This window comes from Branchiostoma belcheri, unplaced genomic scaffold, assembly GCF_001625305.1.
Source record: "Branchiostoma belcheri isolate BF01 breed outbred unplaced genomic scaffold, Haploidv18h27 scaffold33, whole genome shotgun sequence".
In the NCBI taxonomy this organism is placed as follows: Eukaryota; Metazoa; Chordata; class Leptocardii; order Amphioxiformes; family Branchiostomatidae; genus Branchiostoma; species Branchiostoma belcheri.
The window spans coordinates 145,826-170,870 of record NW_017803943.1 but is presented as its reverse complement, the minus strand read 5'-3'; the positions used below and the strand labels follow the sequence as shown (position 1 = coordinate 170,870).

At 42.5% G+C, this 25,045-nt stretch overlaps 4 protein-coding genes and 1 pseudogene across 5 annotated transcripts in view; 3 read left to right on the top strand and 2 right to left on the bottom strand.

Moving 5' to 3' along the window:
- The window catches only part of LOC109475121 (galactosylceramide sulfotransferase-like), a 4,779-nt gene extending 3,403 nt beyond the window's left edge, over positions 1-1,376 (top strand). The window contains exons 6-7 of the mRNA XM_019775658.1: positions 259-409; positions 1,128-1,376. Coding sequence (XP_019631217.1) covers positions 259-409; positions 1,128-1,376 — 400 coding nt within the window. The remainder of the gene's footprint in view (positions 1-258; positions 410-1,127) is intronic.
- A 2,453-nt stretch (positions 1,377-3,829) lies between these two features.
- On the top strand, positions 3,830-5,612 carry LOC109475310 (serine/threonine-protein kinase mos-like). Its single transcript, XM_019775926.1, has one exon. It carries the CDS (start codon positions 3,831-3,833, stop codon positions 5,049-5,051), a length of 1,221 nt encoding a protein of 406 aa, XP_019631485.1. The 5' UTR covers position 3,830; the 3' UTR covers positions 5,052-5,612.
- Positions 5,613-6,494: 882 nt separating this feature from the next.
- LOC109475298 (small integral membrane protein 14-like) lies at positions 6,495-12,383 on the top strand. Of its 2 annotated transcripts, XM_019775910.1 has the most exons (6): positions 6,495-6,628; positions 8,014-8,015; positions 8,552-8,666; positions 9,886-9,934; positions 10,085-10,236; positions 10,641-12,383. In XM_019775910.1, exons 3-6 carry the CDS (start codon positions 8,592-8,594, stop codon positions 10,677-10,679), a joined length of 315 nt encoding a protein of 104 aa, XP_019631469.1. In that variant the 5' UTR covers positions 6,495-6,628; positions 8,014-8,015; positions 8,552-8,591; the 3' UTR covers positions 10,680-12,383. The 2 variants fall into 2 exon arrangements, with proteins under 2 accessions (XP_019631469.1, XP_019631470.1); XM_019775911.1 differs by lacking the exon at positions 8,014-8,015.
- A 1,438-nt stretch (positions 12,384-13,821) lies between these two features.
- LOC109475120 lies at positions 13,822-18,082 on the bottom strand. The gene is made up of 7 exons (XM_019775657.1): positions 17,787-18,082; positions 17,208-17,390; positions 16,483-16,655; positions 15,901-16,071; positions 15,347-15,529; positions 14,701-14,952; positions 13,822-14,060 (listed from the first exon to the last, which is right to left on the bottom strand). Exons 1-7 carry the CDS (start codon positions 18,080-18,082, stop codon positions 13,822-13,824), a joined length of 1,497 nt encoding a protein of 498 aa, XP_019631216.1.
- A 3,904-nt stretch (positions 18,083-21,986) lies between these two features.
- Positions 21,987-25,045, bottom strand: part of LOC109475119 — a 5,449-nt pseudogene continuing 2,390 nt past the window's right edge.

Below are 25,045 nucleotides of genomic sequence, written 5' to 3'. Positions count from 1 at the left end.
TCACACACACACACACACACATGCACACACACTCACACACACAGCACACACACACACACATACACTCACACACAGCACACACACACACACACATGCACACACACACATACACACGCACACACACCATACACACGCACACACACACACACACAAACATACACAGAGAGAGAGAGAATGGACACGCACAAAAACACTTACACACACAAACATAACGCAGGCACTCAACATTGAAGCTCAGTTGACTATTTGTGGCTGCAGCTATAGACTAAAAAACGTGACTGCCACCCCGGAGCTCCGAGCGCAGCACGAGAACTGGAGCCGAGCAGACTACATCCTGTACCGCCACTTCAACACGTCTCTCTGGGAGAAAATCAACCGAGAAGGGAGAGACTTCTGGGCAGAGGTACGGGTTCTTTGATGCTTTTTTTATTTGGTTATTTTTTATATTATCAACAGAGATTCTTTATTGACACACACAAAAAGTACAGAGACTTTTGTACGGTCTTCTACAACTTAACTATAGATCTAACTAAGCTAAATACATGTGTGGATAACGTCATCGTATGTACAGAGTATATGTATGATTATTAGGCAACGCGTAATCGGTAAAGTTTCCTAGGATTTTAGCTAGTGTAGCACAAGTTTTACGGTACACTAAGCTGCGTATGCTAGTAAGACTGGATGCGGACTGCATAGTTTAAGCAACTTACACCTAAAACACCCTTGATGATAGGTGTGGTGGGCTCTTTAACGGTGCGACTCTCTAAAAACACGGGATCTACATCGATTTACGTCTGGAAGTCCCTAGCCAAAGCTATGTATTCTCGTTTGCACCGGTTGATACGGGTGAGGAAATTCGTGAAGTGCCTTTCCCAAATTGCAAAGGCACGATATCCGGACCTACTAGGGATTTTCACCTACATTACAGCTACAACAGCTAGATTTTTGTAATTAGATACACCCTACTAGTATATGTATTGTCTTGTATTAACCACATGGATCAATATTACTCACAAAAAGTTAGGCTGAATTTTCATTTTCTCGGTTTTGTATAGTAAAATACACATTAAGCATCAATTAATACATCAATTAATAACAATATTACATTATATTCTTTACAGGTACAGACTTTCAGGGACATGCACGAGCGGACGAGGAGGTTCTGTCACCCCAGGGAGCGGAGCGACAACCAGTCGGCGCGGCTGGAGTTTGGACCGACCCCGTGGAGCCGGCGGTTCCACGTCGACTACCAGTTCTGCCGGCTCCTCCGCTCCCGGTACGCGTGGATGAGAAATCGGGCTCACGTTCTACGCGAAAAGAGATTAAGTAGACTGCAAGGCAGAAGGGCGCCACAAAACGTAACCAAGGAAGTTTAAAATGGCCTCCTTGGCATAAAGTGAGGCTGACTGTAAGAGAGACAGACAGAGTGACACTGATTGTGAGGCAAGTGGAAAACAGCATGGCAAAAACGACACACTACAGGCTAAAGAATAAAGTCGAAGTCTACTACAAATATCTCCAAGATTAAGAGGGGTGTAAAACTTAACCCGGGACCACCGTACGGGTCGCCAGTATTACCCCGTAATCACAGTCCGGTCTCGTGCCATATGTCACCGGTCCTTTGTTTTACTGCTGCCACTGACGCACGCACACGCGCGCACACGCACACACACGCACACGCACGCACACACACACACACACACACACACACACACACACACACACACACACACACACACACACACACACACACACACACACACACACCGTGACACACACACACACACACACACACACACACACACACACACGCACACAAACGGGCGCGCTCGCTTGCTCGCCGTAAGCATAGACAGGCACGCTGAAGAGAGACAGACAGAGTGACACTGGTCGTGAGGCTAGTCGAAAACAACTTTGGGCGAAGTAATCTGCAAGAACTGCAAACTAGACAAAGGAATCCTGTTAAAGACTTTACTACAAAACGTCTTCAAGAGGCGTACAAAAACATCACCCGAAGCCGCCACGCATCTACTTGAGCACTAATCCCAGGGCGTAACATGTCGCCAGTATTACCCCGTAATCACAGTCGGGTCTCGTGCCATATGTCACCAGTCCTTTGTTTTACTGCTGCCACTGCCTGATAATGGATGGAGACGGCTTCAGGCCTTACCATCACATTCATACACACACACACACACACACACACACACACACACGATCCCATACACGTAGCTAGACACTGTAACTAAGAGAGACACACACAGAGTGACACTGATCGTGAGGCAAGTGGAAAACAGCATGGGGTGGATCAATTGGCAAGAACCGGACACACTACAAGCTAAAGAATAAAGTCACTCAAAGAGTCTACTGCAAAACGTCTTTAAGGGGCGTGCAAAACACAACCCGGGACCACCGTACATCTGCTTGACTAATCCCAGGGCGTAACATGTCGCCAGTATTACCCCGTAATCACAGTCGGGTCTCGTGCCATATGTCACCAGTCCTTTGTTTTACTGCTGCCATCGCCAGATAATGGATGGAGACGGCTTCTTCGGGCCTTACCATTACAAAGGGCAGCTGGCCGGTCACCTGCTTAAGAGATTGGCGTTCTGTCGTGCTGTGGGGTGCAATCTACATAAACGCTTCTAGTGATTACACAGAGGGGGGATGGGCTGTGTTTTCTATTGTTTTGGGTTATGGCGCGTGACCGAGGTTTAGGAATTAGTTAAGACGGCGGTTTGAAAATTTGTGGGCAGGCCCGGTGGTCGCGATCTAAGGCTAGGCAGTTCGAGACAATGGTTCTTCCAAGACACATATTTCATTCTTGTTTCGTAGCAAATGTATAGTTTTTTTTAATGTCGAATCCTAACATTGGTCACTTTGAAGCTTGGAAAGTCGAACATATCTTCAATGTCAGTTGACTTTTGGCATACAAGACTTAAGACTGATTTGTTCATCATCTGATGTAGAAGCAAATACTTTGTTGCACCATCGCTCAACAAATTCGAAAGAACGAATTATTTTACATTCTGTGTGTTTTGCTGTCTTTCAAATCCTACCTTTGCATCGTGCATGATATTCAAGTTATAAAATTAAGGGTCACAGAAAATCCAATGGTGATTGTCGTCTAGTGAAAAGGGGACATTACCAAACACGATGCCATATGAATTGAAAAATGACACATACGTAAGTGCAATTGACTTGTAGACTCTCTGACAAATTTATTGTGGACCCAAAAACAACTTTCCACAAGCATAACAACGAACGGTTGCAACTTCAATAGCAACGAGTGAATAAAAGTCACGGACAAGGGGAACAACAGAGGACCAGTGTTTGAGTTACACAATGCTCTTTTCGGTAAGCATTCTCTCGGCCCATTCTTTCAGGGCAAATAAACCGACAGCCCGGAAAATCTGGGTGATGAATAAGGATTAGGAGCGTTTTTGCATAATTGCCGCACGAGTCGGCCACGCGCCGGATAATACCGGCCTATCCTGCGGGGGGGCAGGCGATTCCAAAACCTCCTTACATTGTACTACATACACTAAAATGTAGAAAGCAAGTAACAGTTAATACGTATACGTGATGAGGCTGGGTATACTAGTAGGTAGACGGACCACGGTTTGCACGAACCTTAAGGAGTGTGATTTGTCGACGTTTTCGACGACTTTTTGAAGCCAGGTGACCGCGTGTTCTTGGCGTTAAGGTTTTAGATTGATATGGATGATCAGTTTTCCCAGTAGACCAATGTCCAGCTGCCGAGGCTAAACGGGTTATATTAAAGGGGGCAGCTGACGGTTCCGAGCACCAGTTCTGGCCGGACCGCTGGCATGGCAGGAACTCGAGCATTGCGCACGGCGCGGAAACTACTCCTAGCTGCCGCCCATCTTGTGGAGAAGCAGCGTTTGCTGCTACGGTTGACTCTTGCGATGGGCTGCACCCCAAAGAAACCTACTCCCAGCCCCAGCCAAGCCAGGAGGTTCAGCAAGAAGGTGAGAGAGTGGGCTGCTTTTTCGAAAAATTCGTCCGATTCGGTCGGCAGGAGGGATTCTACTAGTGACAGCGGGGCCAACAATAACAATGGGTCGGTGTCTGAGCGAAGTGGCCCCGACGGGAAGGCGACGGGCGTACCCTGCTGCAGAGTTGTGCCGTTTAAAGAGAGCAGGGACGTCGCGAGGTGTAGTGTGAGCGAGGAAGACCTGCACAGAGGGCAGACGATAGGGAACGGGGGGTTCGGGACGGTGTACGAGGGCAGGTACGGGGGAAAGCGCGTCGCGGTGAAGGTGCTGGACCGATGCAGGCACAACCTTCCGGCGGCCGTGCAGAGCTTCAAGGCCGAGCTGTGCGTGTTGGACCTGCGGCACCCGAACATTGTACGGACCCTCGCAGTGAGCTCGTCCACCTTAAAAGACAACACCTTCATAGTGATGGAACACGCAGGTGAGAAGAATCTCCAACAGGTGATCTCGGACCCCGAGGAACCCTTATACATCCGAAGACGTCTCCGATTCGCCTTGGACATTTCCAAAGCCTTGGACTACTCTCACAAGCACAACATCGCGCACTTGGACTTGAAGCCGGCCAACGTGATGGTCACCAGGGAGGATCGCTGCAAGCTCGGGGACTTCGGGTGCTGCCAAGTTGTTGACGGGGAGACGGGGAGGGTGAGCCCGACGGAGCGCTCGCACCTCACCGGTACCTTCGCTTACCGCGCGCCCGAGCTCATGCGGGGTGAACCGCCGACCACCCGCGCGGACATATACTCCTACGGGATCACACTCTGGCAGATGCGGGCACGAGAACACCCCTACACGGGCGAAAACCCTCACGTCGTGATCTTTGGCGTCGTGGCCAACAACGTCCGACCAGCATTTCCAGAAAAGGACTGCGATGAAGACGCGTCGGTTCTGGAAGGTTGGTACAGAAGACACGCGTCCCGGTGTTGGAACGCACAACCGACTCACAGACCCTCGGCAGCAGAAGTTGTAGAAGTTCTGGAAGAGAAACTCTATGCACTCAGAACTGACAGAAATGAGAGCATTTCGTGCTGACCGAAATGGTGGCATGTCTCGAAGCGCTATGTTTTGTATTGAACTTTGTGATCAGAGTATATTTTGATATGACGTATCTATACATGTTGCTGCTTGTACAATTGATGTTTTGGTTACTGTACTGAAAGAGACGGTATGCGGGTATACCAGGTTTTCTAAGAGTACTGGAGTAAATAATTTGCGAGTGCGAGTTTTGTACTGAAAGTGTATTTTGTTATTACTAGTGTGCAAATGAATGTTACTGTGGCGTTACATGTTACTGTAACTGGAAACGGCGATACGGGTTCATAAATATGACATATTTTCTTCGATTTACATACTAGTACTAGGTGTTAAGTTTTCAATGATTAGATACCATAGTACTTAGTTATCAATTGATAAAGTAAACTTACGGTGAAAACTACAGAACAGCAAATAACAGAAATTAGCATATATCAGATTTAATATGGCAAGTTTGAAAAAACATTCAGATGTATCCAACCACGTTTTAAATTCCTAGAAATGGTTGGTTTTATTTCAGAACTCTGCTTGTGCTGCTATTAATATGGGCTAGATGCTTAACACGTCTTTCATGTTATACAAATATTTTGATAAGGAAGTCTTGTTACAATAAAGTGTTGAAAATGCACTCAGTCGTTGCAGTGTCCTTTCTACTGACGAAAGCTCTCCCGAATTTTTATTTGCCTAGACAATATCCATTTGCCAGGCAGCTGAAAAAAAAAAGATACTATTACAGTAAAGAAAGATTCATAAAAATGCCTAAAGACAGGTTAAAAATAAACTCAAAACCTAACCTTTTTGCATGCATATGGAGAGTAGCAAGTGTCGTGTTTCTGGGGCCTCATATTGTATAAACGGTTACTCTTCAAGCAGAGGTTTGGGTTTTGGCTTAATTTAGGCGTTTTTTTTAGGTTTTTTTATCGGGGTTTCTTTTTTGCACTGGAATTTATTTCTAAAACCCAGACCTCTGCTTGGAGAGTAACCGGGTGGATCAGTGTCTTGCCCATGTAATCTCCATCTGCTTGGAGATTACGGTATTCGGCCACGTACAACTCTTTCTACCACGAAACGACGTGGCGGTCTTTTAATACATCGTTTTGTGCCCGTCTATTATACATATAGTTCTGATCACACTTGTTAGGCCCCTCCCACCTGTTGCATCATTCAAATCCGGCCGGATTCGCAAAGTCGAGATTAAAAAATTGTGACAGGACCGCACACAGCTTTCAACAAATAGCCAGATCATTAAAGTTACCAGTGCATTTGAATAAAGAAATCACCTCAAAGAAAGCATTAAGGTTATTATAGTTAATTTTCTCAAAAATCTAGTTGTTGTTTGGTTGAAATGATCTTATTTTTCTGATTCTTTAGACGTATTTTGTTTCTGATCAGGCAGATTTCTGGTACGCTATGGGGACTTGGTTCCCTGGTCTACATCCGGGCACTGTAATTAAGTTGACGTGTCCTTTTGTAGTGGGCCGGTACGGTTCGAGACATCTCCAAAAACTCCCGCAGAAAAACTGGAATAACAACGTTAAAAAGGACGTTACGGTCCAAACATTCCTACTGTTTCAAAGGTAAGAAATCTGTTATTTTGTGGCATCACTGTTGTTTGGTTTCGTAGTTTATTTGTGGTATAAAAAGGTGATTTTTGTTACCGGTGTCTGTTGACTTGTGTGAAAATATGGCGGCCATCTTTGTTTTGATATAACGTTAACTACGCAAAAGTTGGCATATTTTTTTTTTTGTTTCCGTATGGTTTCATCTTGATTCACAACAACATAGCAGCATTGTTCTTTATTTTGTTTTCTCAACTTAGGACAGGAAACGTTAGTTTACGTCAGACTCTGTTTTGGCGGTTAGGGTAATTAATTTATCCTTATGTAACGCCCTTTTTTGCGACAGGTAGCCATAACATAAACAGATGTGTGTGTGGGGGGGGATTTTTGATACAAATTGTTTTTTTTTTTTTTATGTTTGATATTCCGTAAGTCTTAAGAAGATTTAGTTTGCAATAAATTTCATTCCTGGTTACTCTGCAGAGCTTTTGAAGTACCATCTTGCAATCTGCAAATGTTTACAAAATTATTAAATTTGCAGGAAAAACAAATTAAGAATTTTTTTTTGGAAGCTACAGGGAAAACTGCCAAAGACTGCTCACTTGCAAAGGTTGGAATGTACACAGAATTGAAGTATGCTGAGCCCAGTTTATTTTTATCAGTTCACAAAATATATATATATTGCTGTCCTAAATATCATAACTAACACAACTGTTGTCATCTAACCTAAGCTCTGAAGGAGAGATGCCACACAAAAATGAATGAGTCATCAAGTGATGTTTAAAAACATGATGCAACATTACAACAACCTGGATATGTTAACATATGGTAACTTTAACAGGCGTGCAGGATAATTTATTGAACTCATGTTGACATATCCTTCTCACAGCTTGTAACCACCAACATGCCCTTACACTACCTTTACTCTGGGAAAATATTGGAACAGCTTTTGTATTTGTCATGCACAGACATATTCAGTAGTAGTAGCATTTTTTTCAGTCCAGTCAACATTATGACATTCTAGTGTTTCTTGATTAACTTGTTTCTATTGAGTATTGTGTGTAACTTAAATTTTTGATAGTTGTTAGCTCCTAATGACATTGGCAAGCTTGCAGAGCTAGCTAGTTTTAAAGAAAGGTAGCTTGAAAAATTTATCTAAAGTATTCGTGACTAATAATTCATATCATAGTCACTTCACAGCGGTATGCAAATGTAAGACAGGTTGTAATACTCAACAGATGTATCTTCCCACAGACCCACACTCCCCGGAACTACCTCAATAGGAGGTTATTTACATGTAAATGTTTGTCTTCGATAACTCAATATCTTTCTGTGATGGAGCTATATAGAACTTACAGTTACTGGCTCTATCACTCAGGTTACATCTTTTTTCAAGCAAGAAGTGGTCCTTTGTTTCATTAACTGTGACCAAGTCTAATAAATTTGTATGTTAGATAGTGAAAGTTTGACTAGTATTAGTGACTAGTCAGCTCCTTTGTTAAATTTTTTAACTGTGACCTAGTCTAATACGAGCAATTGCCATGACGTCACAGTAGGCTAAAAGCGGGTGACGGTTGGTTGATTTGCCTACCGATAGTTTGCATACGTCTTCAAACAATTTGCATGTATATCATGTAAACAAAAACAGTGATCGCTTACTAGTATATAGATTTGTATGCTAGATAGGGAAAGTTTGACACATCTGCACCGTGAATGTTTCCAGTTGTTATTGGGAGTCCAGAGTTGCTCAACAGCCCAGTTGAGGATGGCAGAGGGAGGATGAGACCCATGAGAGTGTGTCTAACTGTTTATAGTAACAGCAATAACTATATAAAGAAAAGCCTGGTGAGCTAGATCCTGCCAGCTAGGTCCTAGTGTAATTTCTGTGCTTAAACAAGAATGATAAGATAGCAAAAGTTTGACACATCTGAATGTTTCCAGTTATTGGGAGTCAAGAGTTGCTCACCAGCACCAGTCCAGGATGGCAGAGGGAGGATGGGACCCGTGCGAGTGTGTGTGGAATCACTTCCACGCCATGGACCGCCTTCTGGAACTGGTAACCATGGAAACCAACATAGAACCTCGACAGGGGGTCCACTGACTGTTGGCTGAGACCGTACGATAGATTGAAATATTGGTGTACTTTTAAATTCATTTCTTATTTTCCAAAGGAAGAGAAGTTTAGGTCATTTATTGCCACTTAAAAATTACAAAATGTTTCAGTCTAAACTCTCAAGTCAATGCTACAAAAAAAATCAGTTATTTACAATTCAAGATCTTGCTTCAACTTAAATAGGAATCATATGCATGACTTAGAGCAGAATCTTTTCTTTCCAAGTAACCAGCTATTTGGACTATTGTAAATTTGCCAAGCAGCCTGTCAAACTTTTGTATTTAAATGCTGAATTGAACAGGAAAAGAAAGGAATGTTATATAGTTCACGGAATGTGTACTGTCTCAGCTTGTTATTCAGTGGGACTTTCTGTCACAGAACCACGTAGTGCAGTCTTTCATTCTGGTTTCATGAAACTATTTGTCACAAACGTTTTCCTTGTCCATCTATATTATGATTCTTTTAGTTCATTAATCCAGAATAAAGACTGTTCTGCTAAAGCATAACTTTGTTTAAAACTTAATTTCTTAAACTTAAAGTGTTCTTTGTCTCTCTCTCTCTCTCTCTGTCTTTTAGCCTTCTTCCTCCTTTGAAAACTTTTCTCATCAGACCTGTCAAAAGTTTCAAGGCTGCTGATTGGTTCCCAGCCCTCCTTGATTGATTGATTGACAGCTGTCAGTCATGGCGGAGGGTGGGTTCGATCCCTGCGAGTGTGTGTGTTCACACGAGTCAGTGATGAGCCGGCTCATAGCTCTGGTACTCAAGTTTTTGAGTGATTATTCTTAAATAAGGTGTAGGATTTCATTAACTTCATTAAGGTTTATTAGTAGGCGTACAATCTGAATTCTGATACATGTACAAAAAATGCCTTGCTGTCTTTTTGGCCGTGCCTTGGCCAAGCCTCTACCAGGCTTCAGAAGTGGCTGGAAAGAGTAGAAGTTGGTCAGATAGACAGATAACATGCCAGGGGAGTTACTAGTAGTCTATTTGGTCGATTTCTACTCTTTCCATCTGCTTCAGAAGCCTGGTAGAGTATACTATTCCTGTACCTGCTGCATTAACATAGTAACATTTTCAAATTTGCTGTAGACCTGACTTATGTTTTCTGGGACACTGAACTTCACTGAACTAATGCTTGTTGTTATTATTTATTTTCTTCCAGTTGAGAAATTCTCAGCAATACTGCACTGACAATGAGTGTGTCCAGGACCGTAAGTATCTGTTTTGTACAACTGTACTCATTTTCACATTATTCGAGTAAGGAAGTAGCAATATTGGGACTGAACCCAGAACCTCCAGATTCTGTGTCAACAAGCCTGGTGAATTTCATGTTTATGATATACCACAATCTTTCCCTCCAGCCCCTGGTCCTAACGGGACCCCAGAAGGCGATGCGGGGCTGACCCTGACGATGATGATGATTGCGTGGGTGGTGATCGCCCTGGTGCTGTACCTGCTCAGGCCCCAGAGCCTACGGGGACAGGGAGACCAGAAACCTGGAGCTGCTAACGATGTACGGGACTTTTTCTTTACAAAATCATAACTTGGATAAGCAAAGTTCTGTATTCACAACCACTTGTTTAACAAGAAGCTATGTTTCAATGACAGTGTCATCCATACAGAAAGTAAAAGACGATTTATTTGTATCCTCTGACAATACTGTACAACAAAAACTGTTTGTTTTAAAAAGAGGGAAGAAACATGGAAACAATGGACTCAATGATAGCATAGCCTTATATGTTTGTCTGTTTGTCAACAATAGATGTAGTGTAGCATAGCCTTTATTGTTTCTGGAACTGTCACTTCTAATACATACAGCATACCAGTTCTGCTATTGACATTGTTCAAGATAATGAATTGTGATTGTATTAAAATGTACAATATACTGACTGGATGTCTTATGTTGTTCTCCTATAGGAAGGTGGCCCGGAGCCCCCCTCCCCACCCGTACACTGAACAACAACATACCAAACTGGGAGCAAAGAATGATGGATACCAACATGTACAGTCCCATAACTATGTACATAATGTGTATTTATGGAGGCCTACAAAGAATTGTGCAAATATTACCAAATTTTGAGCCTTTAAGGCAAGTTCTTGACAAGACTGCATATTTTCAGCACTTTGGAATAATGTTGATTTGGTTATAGGGAAAGTATATATGTTTCATGTCTAACAATATGGCAAGGGGGTGTGGGGTAATGTTGAAAATGAAACAAGGTTAGAATAGGCCACACCAATTCAATTTCTTGGTTCTCATGTGTGTTTAGCAAATATTCATCATTGCAAGTAGTTGACATAAAAGAGGGCTAGCTGGAAAACCAGAATATGACTATTCACTTTCAGAAACTGTGTGTACCAGGTACATTTGTGTACTGCCTTTCCCTTCAACTGTCTCATGCTAATATTCCAGTTTAGCACTACTTAAAACATCTGAGAACCAGGACATTCAGTTGGTTTGGCCTTCTGGGGTAAAACAAGCCAGGGAGCCATGCTTTTTTGTACCCAATTTTTTTTCAGGGTAGTGAGTGCGACGAGCCCTGTACAAAATGGATGGCACCCAGGCTAGGGTTCAAAAAGATTTCCTGTGAAAATGTGTAGTCTTTTCAAACTATGTGTACTATGATGACTTGCTGGACATAAATGAATAAATAAAATGTCAGAATTCTATTTCATAATTGTATTATTTCAAAGAAATCATGATAAATTGACTTAAAATTTAAATGCTTATGTATGTATATTATCCTTGGATATGGCTGACTTCTGATTTGAATAATCATGTTCTGTGAAGTTTGAAAATCTGCTCAAGAAATTTAGATAATTTCTACTAATTGTTTTAATGGGCAACATTTTGAATGATTGTAGAGTTTAATATGCAAAAGCCTTTTCAGCAGAAGTATGAAAGGATGCATTGAAACTGTTTGGTCACCTTGAATTTGGAATGTATGCTAGAAATCTGAAATCTATAAGAAATCATATGAAAAATTATATGAAAATTTACATTTAGGTTGGAATATAAGACTCTGGACCATGGAAATTTGTAAATGCTTTTCCACATCTGAAGTGACCAATGTTATTTGTATGCTGTTGTCTAGTGGTTTGTTCCTGTTGGATACATGTATATAGCTAGGTAGAGCTGTGTACCTCACCTCAACAAATTTTAGGCACATGGATTTAGGCCCAGACCTGTACATGTACCTAAACCGGTTTGGCCAATCGTATCTGTAAGTTATGCATGTAGGCAACCATCATTTTTAGTGGTAAATTGTTGTCTTTGTATGAGCTCGAGGGTGGACATATTTTATTAATCTTCAACAGTTACAAGTTACCACCTGATCTTTCTTTAAGTGGTAAATTGTTAAAATTGTTGTTCGCCAGATGCAATTTACCTTTATCTTTAGTGTGGAAAATGGTGCCCACTACTGTTTTATTTTGTTCAGGTACTCCAGATGTTCAGTTACAGGTATTAGGTACACAGTTCTATAGCTAGGTGACTGTTGTTTACAAGATGTGCCTTGGGGGGAAGACTGTACAATCAGACTTTTTGTCAGACTTGTAAAATGTACTTTTGGGTTTTCCTCTGTAATTTGAACGGTTGTTGTAAAGCTACTACGTTGATGTAGCAATTTTCCCTTGTATTAAAAGGTTGTAGATAAATCATGTTCTGTTGTCTTGCCTCTTTCTTTTTCAGGTTACACTGTAAAATTTTAGTGCTGCAATGTTGAGGCACTGTATAGGATTTATAAGTAAATAGGGGATTTACAAGTTGGTGCATATAGGTTTGTATGTAAAATATACATGGGCATAAGCCAAGTCAACTGGTTTTCAAAGATAATATTAAGGTACACAGTTTTAGTAGCAGAGCATTCAAAATCTGGTTTATTTCTTGACATTGCAAACCAAGCAATACAGCAAAAACGGTTACATTTAAAGTCTTCATGTTAAATTCACATCTATGCACTATCTAAAAAGCCCAATGGCATCTGCTTTTAAAACCGAATATACAGTCTCATATTACATGTACATGTACTAAATAGATACATTGCACAAATGTATGTCTTGGACTACCTACTAAGTATCTGTATCCGTATAGCCAGTATAACCGCCTTTCGGCGTAACACACCAGCTTCGCAGGCATGTGGTGCGGCGGCAGTAGTGTCTTTGTTTCAGCTCACATGTGAAAGGATAAAGAGGAACAGGTAAGGTTGGAGAAAACTGATATTTAGGTCCTTGCTAGCTTGGTGCCACAATGGCCAAATGATTATACTAAGGGAATAATGTGTGCTTGCTTAGCTTCACAAAAGGAAGTTTACAAGTTCTTTTTATGCAAAAAGTAGATAACAGACATTAGTAGATAACAGACACACATTGGTACGTGGCTGACATCTGAAAATTTAAAAACACTAAATACAACGTGACAACGATATGAAACATCAAGTTACTTGATTAAATATATATAATATCTATACATAATATTGAAAATTTTGAATAGGATGATTTTTTCTGGCTGTTAATCTCTGAAGTATGATAATTGTAGCAGCATGCAGCACATTTTAAATAATACAAAAGCATTAAGAGGTTCTTGCATAATTTATGAGATCTTCCCAGTTAATGTACTGTTATTATAGAGACAACAGTGCAACAGTTAGCTGGTGTCCTTCAAGGCTTGGACTGTATAACAGAATGAAAACATCATGATCATTACATGCAGGCAGTTACATGTACATTTCACCTGAATAATATGGTCTAACAGACCTAAGATTATACAGTATCATTCAGTATAAGGAAGAAGTGGCCTTAAGGCCTAAAAGTAACTTAAAATCTAATATACAGTATTATAAGATATAACCTTGATAAAATGTGTAGAGTATGTTGTCTCATATATATAGGCAAAGTAGAGAGCTGTCCTGAAGGTAAAATGGTCCCAACCTGCTAATGGTGTCTTCTTTGGTCAAGTTTCTGCACACTTTATACCTTTTCTAAGGTCTACCTAATATCTAAGATACCCTACAGATACTGAGCTCTCAAAAAAAAAATTTCTGGAGTTTGAAAAAAAATATGATCTTGTCTCAGCATCAAATCCACAAATTTAAACCTTTCACTGAATGGTACAGTCCGATCCTTTGGAAGGTGCCACTTGCGGCATGGGGGGGAGCAGGTGTGGGGGCGGCTCGTGGTACGTTCCGTCCAGGTAAATCCTGAGGATGTTCAGGTAGATCTCGCCGTGATTGGCCGAGTCGTACGCCATGGACTCTTCCGCGTACGCGGCCGGCGGTCGGGACGACCACGCTCCCATGATCTTGATGGGGACTGTTTCTGCGAAGCTCACGTTGGCTCCTGTTGGGTCAAAAAATTGATTTATAATGTTGCATATAGCATTTAAAAACCTATCCAGTTGCTCAAGTATTTGTTTTCTTGTTTATCGCATATAACCTGGTTGTATAACCTTTATTGGCATATAAAATATCATTGTTTGAGATATTGAATCATGGCCCTCCAGACCTTGACTCAAGCACCCTAAACACTGAACGCTTTCTAAACTTGCATTACTTGAGTTGCTTTTAGTCCTATTTTACAGTGTCCTTTTCTTGGGCACAATATTGGGACCTGTTTGAGATGAGAACTCAGGGCGTCTATCTGACAAAGAGGACCCATTTCTAACCCCTGCTTCCCCATAGCTTAGGTTCTCAGTTGATGGTTCTGACTTAGGAGAAGAGATGCTCCTATGGTCATGTATGATTATGAGCCACCCTTCATAGATGCCAGGTATTATGATGGCAACACCAGGGCTCTTCTTTTAATTTGATATTTTGTAAAAATGCCACTACGGTCTATATAATAAAAAGTTATTACTTACCTGCAGCATTGAGCCAAGCCAGCGTGCGCTGCATCGTCTGCCCCACGGACTCAAACATATAGGGAAGCTAATACCACCCTAGCCACCAGGATGCATATTACAATGTGTACTTAGTCTTACCTGCAGCGTTGAGCCAGGCCAGCGCGCGCTGCATCGTCTGCCCCACGGTTTCAAACTGCGGGAAGCTCATCATGCCCCCGTGCGAGATCTGCGCAGGGACGAAGGTCTTGATGCTGAGCTGAACCGGGCGGGGCGGCGCAACCGCACCCTGGAGAGGCTTCAGGAAGATCAGGCGCATGATGCGGACGTACATGGTGGCCATGTTTCCCGCGTCGACAAACGAGGACCGCTGACTGTCAATGGTCATCTGACCTGAAATTAGGACATGAAAATAATGGATTAAACAGATCGAAGAATAATGGTGATTAAACTGCCTTGAAGAAAAAGGCATTATGCCAATTAAGTTAACATAGTAAAGAAATTATTTTGTACATGATATAATGGTCATTTTAATGCTACTCAAATTCAATGTTTGTATATAGCACTGTGGCAGAATGTATTGTTTAAGGTCATAATACACACATATTTAAAGATGACATCCTGTGTTTAGTTTTCAATGTTGTATCTGAAAAGATATTGTCTGGAACAGGCAAAAATCTGATGCAAAGCTGATAATACAATTCGGTCTAACAAAACTGTAAAAAAATCTGGGTTATGTGCAAGTGTAGTACATTCTGCTGACTTGCTATTAGTAAGTAAAACCTACCCGACCACCCCTTCCTGCTGATCTTGATGTGCAGGGTCTGTGCGTTTGCGAGTCGGCAGCCCTGCAGGCTCCCGTTGGCCCAGGCACACGCCCGGGCTGCCACCTGGCTGTAAGGCTCAAACTGTGGCCAGTCAAACAGGCCAGACGGCACGTGGGTGCACCCGGGCACAAAGTCTCCAGTTCCTGTGGTAACAAATAAAAATTGTCAAAAATTTAAAAAAGGGAAAGAAAAACATTAGGCAGCAATCAACAAGAGAATATTTGATCGAGTCTTTAAGCCCCAATTGTGTGCACACACACAGACACACAGACACACACACACACACAGTGTACTTGAAGACTGCCATGCACAATCTTATAAAAAGCCTGTGTTTTCAAGGCTAAAACGGTGTGCGTGCATCCCTCATGGATTACTGTTGCTACATTCTTCCTTTTTGGTCTGATTTCTACTACTTATTTAACCTGCAAAGGAGTACTAGTCTGGTGGAGAGTACATGTTATTTAGCTATGATGACTGGCAGTGCTAGGGTACCCTGTGAGAGAGTTGACCTTACCTATCTCCTCATAAGCGGGTGGTCCGTTGACGTAGAAGACGCGGATGATGAAGAGAAAGAGTTTCCGGTAGTTCCCGTCTTCGTACCAGAAGGACTTGTCCGGATCGATGGTCGTACCGGACCACGCCCCACGAACCTTCACGTCCTGTGTCTCCACTGTCAGGATCTTTCCTGTGGGGAAGATGAAGATGAAAGGAGTCTTCTGCCACACAAACTTATTTTACTGGTCTCAGAAATGTTTGAAAGGATGATTTAAATAAGACATGTAAGAGGTGAAATGAAGAAAAGAAAGGCTGGAAGGAGAAGTTGAATTGACTTTAAAAATAATCTATTTGAATGTATACTATATGAATCTCTGAATCTGTGTGCACCATTGTACAGAAAGTTGACATTTTGAATTAAACATTACGTTTTTGCATCCCATTCTCTCTTGCAGATAGAGCGATATATAGTCATATAAAAAGATACCAGCACAAAAAATTAGCCAGAGAAAAAAAACTGTCGTCAAAATTTAAACTAAACCTCTGAATTGAGTCAGTATGAAAATCCCAGAACCATCAAATCAAATTGTTCCAGCCTTACCAGGGAGTGGGTTCTGTCTCATCATCAGGTTGATTTTGTTGACTGTTTCTCCGAACGACTCGAACTGTGGGTACCCAAACAGGGAGGGTGCCTGGATACAGCCCGGCACGTAGTTAATGTAGCGAATCTGCTGCGGGGGGACGGACGGGTCCATCTTCTGTCCAAACCACAACCTGGAGGCGGAACAATATCATAATATATTATGGTCATACACACATTACATAGTAGTAAAACATTAATCAAGCAACTGGATATTAAGTTCTCTGACAAACATACACCTCCATCAACCAAGGATTGAGATGTTCAAAAACTCGACTTCCCTAGAAGTAGATCTAATTGGTAGAGTGCAACTTGCTGCCACCATGTACAGTAGGGGTATCATCACAAGATACCTTGATATGTAACATGACATTCAGGTGATATAACCAGCTACTAGTATATATACTAATGCCCCATATGCTTACGAAGCTCGCTGGTGTGTAACATTGATGGGTAGCTTATGATCTGGCAGATACAGATGGATGTTTCAGAAATTACATATATCCAATATCTTTCATCAGTGACTGAGAATGACTTTAAGTTACTAAATCTCTTTATGCTAAGTACTGTAGTTGAAAACAACTGTTCAGCAACCTATTACATTACCCAAACTGGATGGCGAGTCACGACAGATACTTATAAGACATTGTGCTTTATATCTTATCTATTGCAAAAAGTGTGTGTACCTCAGTCCACGGACGTAGCAGCTTCTCACTTTTCCTGACTCGTAGAACAGTGACCGGTCAGGGTTCACGACCCCGCCGGAGCTCCCCAGGTGATACTCGAACTTGACCTCCAGACTCTCGCAGGTTTTGACCTCCATGGTCGGGTTCTGCTGGAGCCACTGGTTGGCTCGGGTTACCAGGACACTGGACAGGAACAAGTCAGATTAGTGAAGGTATACCTTTGCAAAGCATGTTTACCTTCACACATTGGTCTGCTCTGTTAATTCTTACTCAAATACATTTATAGATATGGCCAGACAGGAGTCTAAATCCCTCCTGCTACAAGATTGCAACATTGTGTAACCCAACACCAGTTACCATGGTGACAGACGTCAACAAATCAGGTCATTGGCCCGGTCAGAGGGTTAGCTTTTGGAGAAGAGGAAGAGGAAACTGAGCAAAAAAACTGACACACAGACAGATCAAAAACAATTTTTACTTACATCATGCTTCAGAATGACCTCTACAGACACAAACATATTTCACGCTTCTTGTAGAAAAGTAGAAAAAGAAAAATGCGATAAGAGAACTTTAACTTACTCGAATCTCTCGAACTGTGGATAGGAGAAGCTGAGGAAGCCCGAGCTGCCAGTTCCTGAAATCTGGCTTGGCATAAAGTCAACATACGACAGCCTGAAGACCGACTGCTGCTGGGGGGGTGCCGCACCCGGGTACCCCCCTGCCTGAGGAGGGGGTTCTGCTGCTGGGTACCCCCCTGCTTGGGGAGGGGGCTGTCCTGGCATCTGGGGGGTCGGCATGGGCATACCCTGAGGTGGCGGCTGCCCGGTTGCCTGGCTGTAGGAAGGAGGGGGGGCACTGGCCTGGTTGTATGACATGGTGCCTGGATTCTGTTTCCTGGAATCGATACGATGTACTTTGAAAATCACATTAATGTGAGTGGCAACGTCAACTGCTGTGTCTATGCGTGCATGAGTGTGTCTGAGTGTGTGTGTCTTACAGTGTGAAAATGTCATTAGCAAATAAGATCAAGGAGAAATTCTGGGCATAATTGCCCATCTATTGATAGATTGACCTGTCCAGCCCCCAAATTCAGTCATATAAGTAGTTAATGCAGTGACTCAGTATCGCTAGGTGAGCGTCAAAGAGGGCGAACTCAGATTTCACAGGTGACTAACTTTAGATATAATTTGGATCACTGAGTCAGGGATAAATTTTGCCCAGGGTACTGGGCAAAGTTGTCATCATGTTTCCTCAGATACTGCATTCATAATTCATAATGGCAAAATGGTTGACTTCAACAACGAAGTTATACACTTCTCAGTGTATAAAGAAGATGGTGAGCTCGGGGCCCAGCTTAGCAACATTGAACGAGCCACTCAGTCACTGTGTTAAACGCTGAGTCATACAACATCTTTACGACACTGTCTGCAAATTCTGTACAGTTGTGGACGCGTGCGCCTACGATATAATTTGCGAAAACGCCCTTAACTTTTGTAACACCTCCAACAGTTGGGATGATAAATAAACCATGATGGATACGAACACATGTCTCGTTGCCTCAGAAACGATAGAATGCCGTCAACACTCACCTGTAGCGACGTACAACACCTGTGACGTTATCCCGTACCTGTACGTGGCCGTCCGGACGTCAGCTAACCCAACAAGTGAGCCGCGAACTATGCGTAAACACGACGCTTTTACTTCCGGGTCAAGCACAGCACAATTCGGAGCCTTCCGACAGCCCCGCCCCTAAATATATCATATCAGGAATAGCCCTTCAAATACCAACATTATTCTAACGTTACCTTATACAAAATGAAAATCTACAAACTAACCATTGAACTATAGTGTTCCGGGTTTGAGTAATCGGCCAAATGACATTTAGATAAAAGAAAAATATTAAAGTTCAGTCCAATTTGTAATTGCTTTTATATTTTAGTTACAATATGTGACTATTCATCTACAGAGCATTACTAAAAATCGGTAAAAACATACCCCTCTGGACAACATTGGAGGCCTTTTATTTATTAAATTGGCCAAATAGAGAGATATAACACGCCGAGGGAGTTTAGCCATCCAGTTTACAGTGGGCCGGCAAACTGTAAACTGGATGGCTAAACTCCCTCGGCGTGTTATCTCTCTATTTGGCCAATTTCTACTATTTCCAGCCACGCCCTCAAGCCTAACATTTACAGCCTTGTTTATGTGCTACACAGATTGTTCAGAGCTTCCACGTGGACTGGTCGGGAGAAGACATGAAGATGGAGAACAGAATTATCAACGCACCGGATAGGGACAGCTTCGTGTTCCGTGAGAGGGTTTGAGCTGTATGAAATCTGATATTTAAGCATACTTTTTTGACGTTACACAGTTAATTACCTCGGCTCCATGAAAAATGAAGGTATTGTTTTTGGTGTGTCTGTCTGTATGTATGTCTGTCTGTGTGTGTCTGTCTGTCTGTCTGTCTGTGTGTGTGTGTGTGTTTCCGCAACTTTGTGGTCAGCATAACTTCAACTTTATGGATTATGATGATATTTGGTATGTTGGTAAGTATTAGGAAGACAAACGTCAAGGTCAAATATGGGCCTCCTGGTGGATGACCTTGGTACTGCAGCAGAACTTCCGGTTTTTGTATCTTTTGTCCTGAACATGCTATGGTCTTGATGTTTTGGTGACAGGTTGCTTTTCCTGTCAGGAATAAGTGGTGTAAGTTTGGTCCCCCTAGCAGCTTGTTCTGAAACTGCAGGGCACTTTCTGGCGAAATGTTTAAAAGCCAATAAGTCCAGTTAGGAACAACATATTTTCATAATTTTTGGTGTGTAGGTAGCTGAGAGAGAGATGTACATGATTAAATGCAAATTATGCAAATGAGGACTTTATTTGCATAATTAATGAGGAAATTATATAATTAAAGTGTTCTACATTATACTACTTTCATACATGTAATGTATGTAACCTATTGGCAGTCAGAACATCAGGCAGATACTAATTATGCAAATGATGACATAATTTGCATAATTTATGCAAAAATTCTACGATTTCTTGATGGTGAATGATGGGAATGTCATACTTGGGACATCTGTAACTTAATCAAAAGTTAACATACATCATGATGCATATATCATGTCAATGCAGAGGTAATTTGCATAATTAAAGAAGAAATTTACATTTACATATTAAGCCCATATTTCATGGAGGTATGATATCTCGGAATTCTTGTTATTTTATGATGCCTGCACACACACACACACACGCACACACACACGCGTGCTCTCTCTCTCTCTCTCTCTCTCTCACACACACACACATGCACGCTCACACACACACGCACACAAACATACACGCACGCTCACACACACGCACACATGCATACACACACACACACACACGTGTATTTATATTTTAAATTAGATGATTCACAGACATTAGTTGAAAATAAAACCGTCCTGGTTTCAATGAGACAATACAAGGGAATGATGTAATAAAGTCGCACCGTTTTTACAAGCATATCATGAATTGTATTGAATTGCATAGATATATTGTATTGAATTTCGTATATATTGACCTCATATATTTTGACACGCACTGATCTAATACAAATACTAATACAAATGTATTTTGGTTCCATGAATTGGTTATAACGTGGATCTTATGAATAAAAGTTTTAATTTAACACTAATAACAAGAAGTCAGAGATTTTAGACTGAGAAGTATTTTGGGGTTTTGGAACCTTCAACCTCCTGTCATTCTGCGTGTCAATCTTCCCTCAACCACCTGTTGTCAATGTACTAGACAGTTCTCTTTCTGTACAAACATACGCACACAAACACACAACGTAGCGACCAAAAACAAAGAAGTAATAAGAAAGAAGAGCCTGATACTGTGATATATACAATATAGGCTGGCCATGTGACTAATCTAAATCAACATCTTTCATGTACTGCATTTAGTTGTTTCTCTCTACAATAAAGTTTGCGGCAGCTTTTTAAGTAATAGTTAAGAGAGGGGTCTTTTTTATAAAGTTGACATTATGTTAGGAAGGATGGACTAGAATTTCGTCTCGGAGACTTGCCAAGGATGTACATGCCCTGTTCGTGTGGTGTGATATGTGACCAGGGCTTATGTGAGTCACCGAACACATGTTGTGGTGCGTGACACACTATGCACACACTATGTACACAGTATCAAATTGGCCAGGCAGTATCCATTGGTCAGAGAGGGTCCAACGCACCACCCAAGGCTCTCTGGCCAATCATACTGCCTGGCCAATTTGATGCTGTCTTTTGCCACCCTAGGATTACCCCCACAGTTACGTGACGTTTTGTGGCACCCCAGTGGCTTGTAGCAGTTGTTGCAGTCTGCTTTGGTGCGTAGCTTGAGCCTGGTGCCTCATCGGCGCGTACCCTGAGCGGAGGAGCCGGCAGCAGCAGAACTGGTAGTCGACGTGAAACCGTCGGCTCCACGGCGTCTGTCCGAACTCCAGCCGCGCCGACTGGTTGTCCACCTTGTCCCCTCTGGGCTAGCCTGACTAAATCGCGCTCCTGGCGGCCGCCGCCCTAGGTTGGGGTCATTAACCTCCAGCCGAGAGCTTGTGTATACACAGGCTACCCTCTGGGCTAAATACACTAGAAAAGTACATACGGCTTCCTCTCGCTTCTTGTAACTTCATAAATTACTCTTCAAGCAAATGTTTAGGTTTCAGTATATTTGATACTGCATGCTTGGAGGTTACTAGTATGTATAAATGTCCTACCAACACATTACGCCAAGGAGGTTATTTTAAACCGCCTTGGTTACGTTTTGTGGCACCTCTCTTTCTTCTAGTTGTTGCAGTCTACTTTGGTGCATAACTTGAGCCTGGTGTCTCATTGGCGCGTACCCTGAGCGGAGGAGCCGGCAGAACTGGTAGTCGACGTGAAACCGCCGGCTCCACGGCGTCTGCCCGAACTCCAGCCGCGCGGACTGGTTGTCGCTCCGGATCCGTTGCCCGCCGGGGTGACAGAATTCAAACGTCCGCTCGTGCATGTCCCGGAAAGTCTGTACCTGCATGGAGAGAGCTTTGGTTATTTATCCCATTTATTTACTACCAAAATGAAATTGTCCTGGAAAAGCGTGCAAACTGCACTGACATGTGCTCAAGATCGCAAACAAACAATAACGCATTTTTACCGGATTATGAATTCATCAAGTCTATCATCTATATTTTCCTTCTAGTATATATGGCCCGTTGGAGGAAGATCGTTTGCTTTTTATATATGGCCCGTCGGAGGAAGATCGTTTGCTTTTTATATACGGGCCATATATAAAAGGCAAACGATCTTCCACCATCAACCTCTGCTTGGAGAGTAGCTAAAATCCGAAGAACCCGAACCTCCGCCCAGAAGTCTCTCCCTTCTCTGTTGATTTTCTGCCAGAGAGACGTGTTGAAGTGGCGGTACAGGATGTAGTCTGCCCGGCTCCACTTCTCGTGCTGCTGTCTGAGCTTCGGGGTGGCGGTCACGTCTTTCAGGTCATAGCTGCAGCCAAAGATATTTGAAATAAAAAAAAAGCTTCTGTTCTATGGATGATGAAGTGTGTGTGTGTGTGTGTGTGTGTTTCTGTGTGTGTGTGTGTGTGTGTGTGTGTGTGTGTGTGTGTGTATCTGTATAGCCGGTATAGCCGTCCTTCGGCGTAACACAACAGCTTCTGTATCTGTATAGTCGGTATAATCGCCCTTCAGCATAACACACCAGCTTCTGTATCTGTATAGTCGGTATAACCACCCTTCGGCGTAACACACCAGCTTCTGTATCTGTATAGTCGGTATAACCGCCTTTTGGCGTACATGTAACACACCAGCTTCGCAGGCACGCGGCGCGGCGGCAGCTAGATATATTACACCGAACACCAAACATTGCATGACACCGAACGTGTGTGTGTGTGCGTGTGTGTGTGCGCGCGCGTGTGTGTTTGTGTGTTCACAATAAGACCAAAAACAAAAGAAATTCGCAACTCTAAATAACAACCCGAAGGAGCCTGCCTGTCTCCTATGTGATTTTATGTATTAATGTAGGACCACAGAAGGAATACCAAACAGTGTGAATTGAGGCATATTGTGGATACAAATTAAGTCACTTCTTGGATCTCTCGTTCTCCCCTGTTCTCACCTTCTCACCGTATGTCGCTGGACTCACCCCCACAAAAGGTCCTCAGTGTCGCGTTTAGCAAAAAACTCAAACCCAGACAAGGAAGACCACGTGAAAGTCTCCTTAACAGCCTTTTTGACGACTAGGAACTTTATCTCAATCATAACACCAGACTCGAGTCTCATGTATTGAAATACCTTAGAGACTTAGCAAGAGACAAACGAGCATGGATTGAACTGTACAGAGACATGCACTGATTTGGCCTGTCAATTGTAGTTTGCTAATGGTAGTCTGCTAATTTACAGCCAAGAACAGTTATTTATTATCATCTCACCTTTTGGATCCGATTTTCTTGTATAGGATGTCCACCATGTCCCAGCACATGTACCTCTTCAGCAGGACTAGCGACGCGTCCAGGTACTCCAGGATAAGAACAAGCATGAACTCCCGCTCCAGGCGGGTCACGTACGTTTGTACATACTGAGCAAACGGTATGGTATTTTTGAATCAACTAAAGCCACACTGTTTTAATTTTATGGATGATATCCGCGCGCGCGCATTGATTTTTTTTTATTATTCCAACATATAATCACACTCAAGTGACGGCACATTCAAGTTTTTTCAACTTGAATGTGCCGTCAACATATCAATGCTGGCACCAACACAGGGGACAATACAGTACTCATTGTACACCTAAGCGAGGTGATTAAAGTCGTGTAAAGTGCCTTTCCCAAGGGCACAAGATCGGCGGCATGTCAGGACTCGAACCCAGGACCTCTAGGTTCCGAGTCGCCGGTACTCTGCCACTACGCCACACAACCCCACCGCGCGCTGATTTTCGCCTGTTCTGTTCTGTTTTGTGTCACAGCCCACGTACATGTGGGTACGATAAGTACATGTAATAAGAACTCACCTCGGCATCCAGGCGTGCCGAAAAATTAATTCCCATATCGAAAGACATCAGGTTCGTGTACGAAAACGGTTGCTTCGACTGCCTTCTAAACGGGTCCTCGTAGAAGCTCGGTTTTCGTAGAAACTCCGTGAGTGTATTCTTCCTGGGCAGACTGTACTTTCACCGTAAATGATAAAAGTTCATAGCCGACTTCAAATGGCTGAATGGAGTGAAAAGTAAAAAAAGGAATTTTGCTGGATTATTGTGCACTGTATTTTTATATAATTACATAGGCACATTTTGCAAAGTTCAAAAGTGAAATATGTATGTTTTTATTTGAACTTTGTAAGACTACTCGCATGGCTAAGGGTCACCGATATAAACAACAAAATAAATGAAAGCTTTACTCTAGTGTAAATCCCTCCAACTATAAGATTGCAACATAATGCAACCCAACACCTGTTACCATGGTGACAGACGTCAACAAATCAGGTCATTGGCCAGGTCAGAGGTTAGGTTAGTGTTTGGAGAAGAAGAAGCGGAAGAGGAGACTGAGCAAAAACAATACGTTTTCCTTCGGTAAACTTAATAAGTAGACTGGCCCTCTCACTAGCCTACCTTTCAGGCGTTCCGGGATCGGTCGTTTTTTTTGGGAGGGGGGGATTTTCTGATCAAACGTAGATCGCACGCAATAGGAGCTCCGGAAACCATCAGGGGGCCCAAAATCTAATAATTTCGAGGTCTCATCAAGACCTATCCACCTACCAATTATCACGACAATACAATCCATAGGGTTGCCGGACGGAGCTTCTATTGCGTAC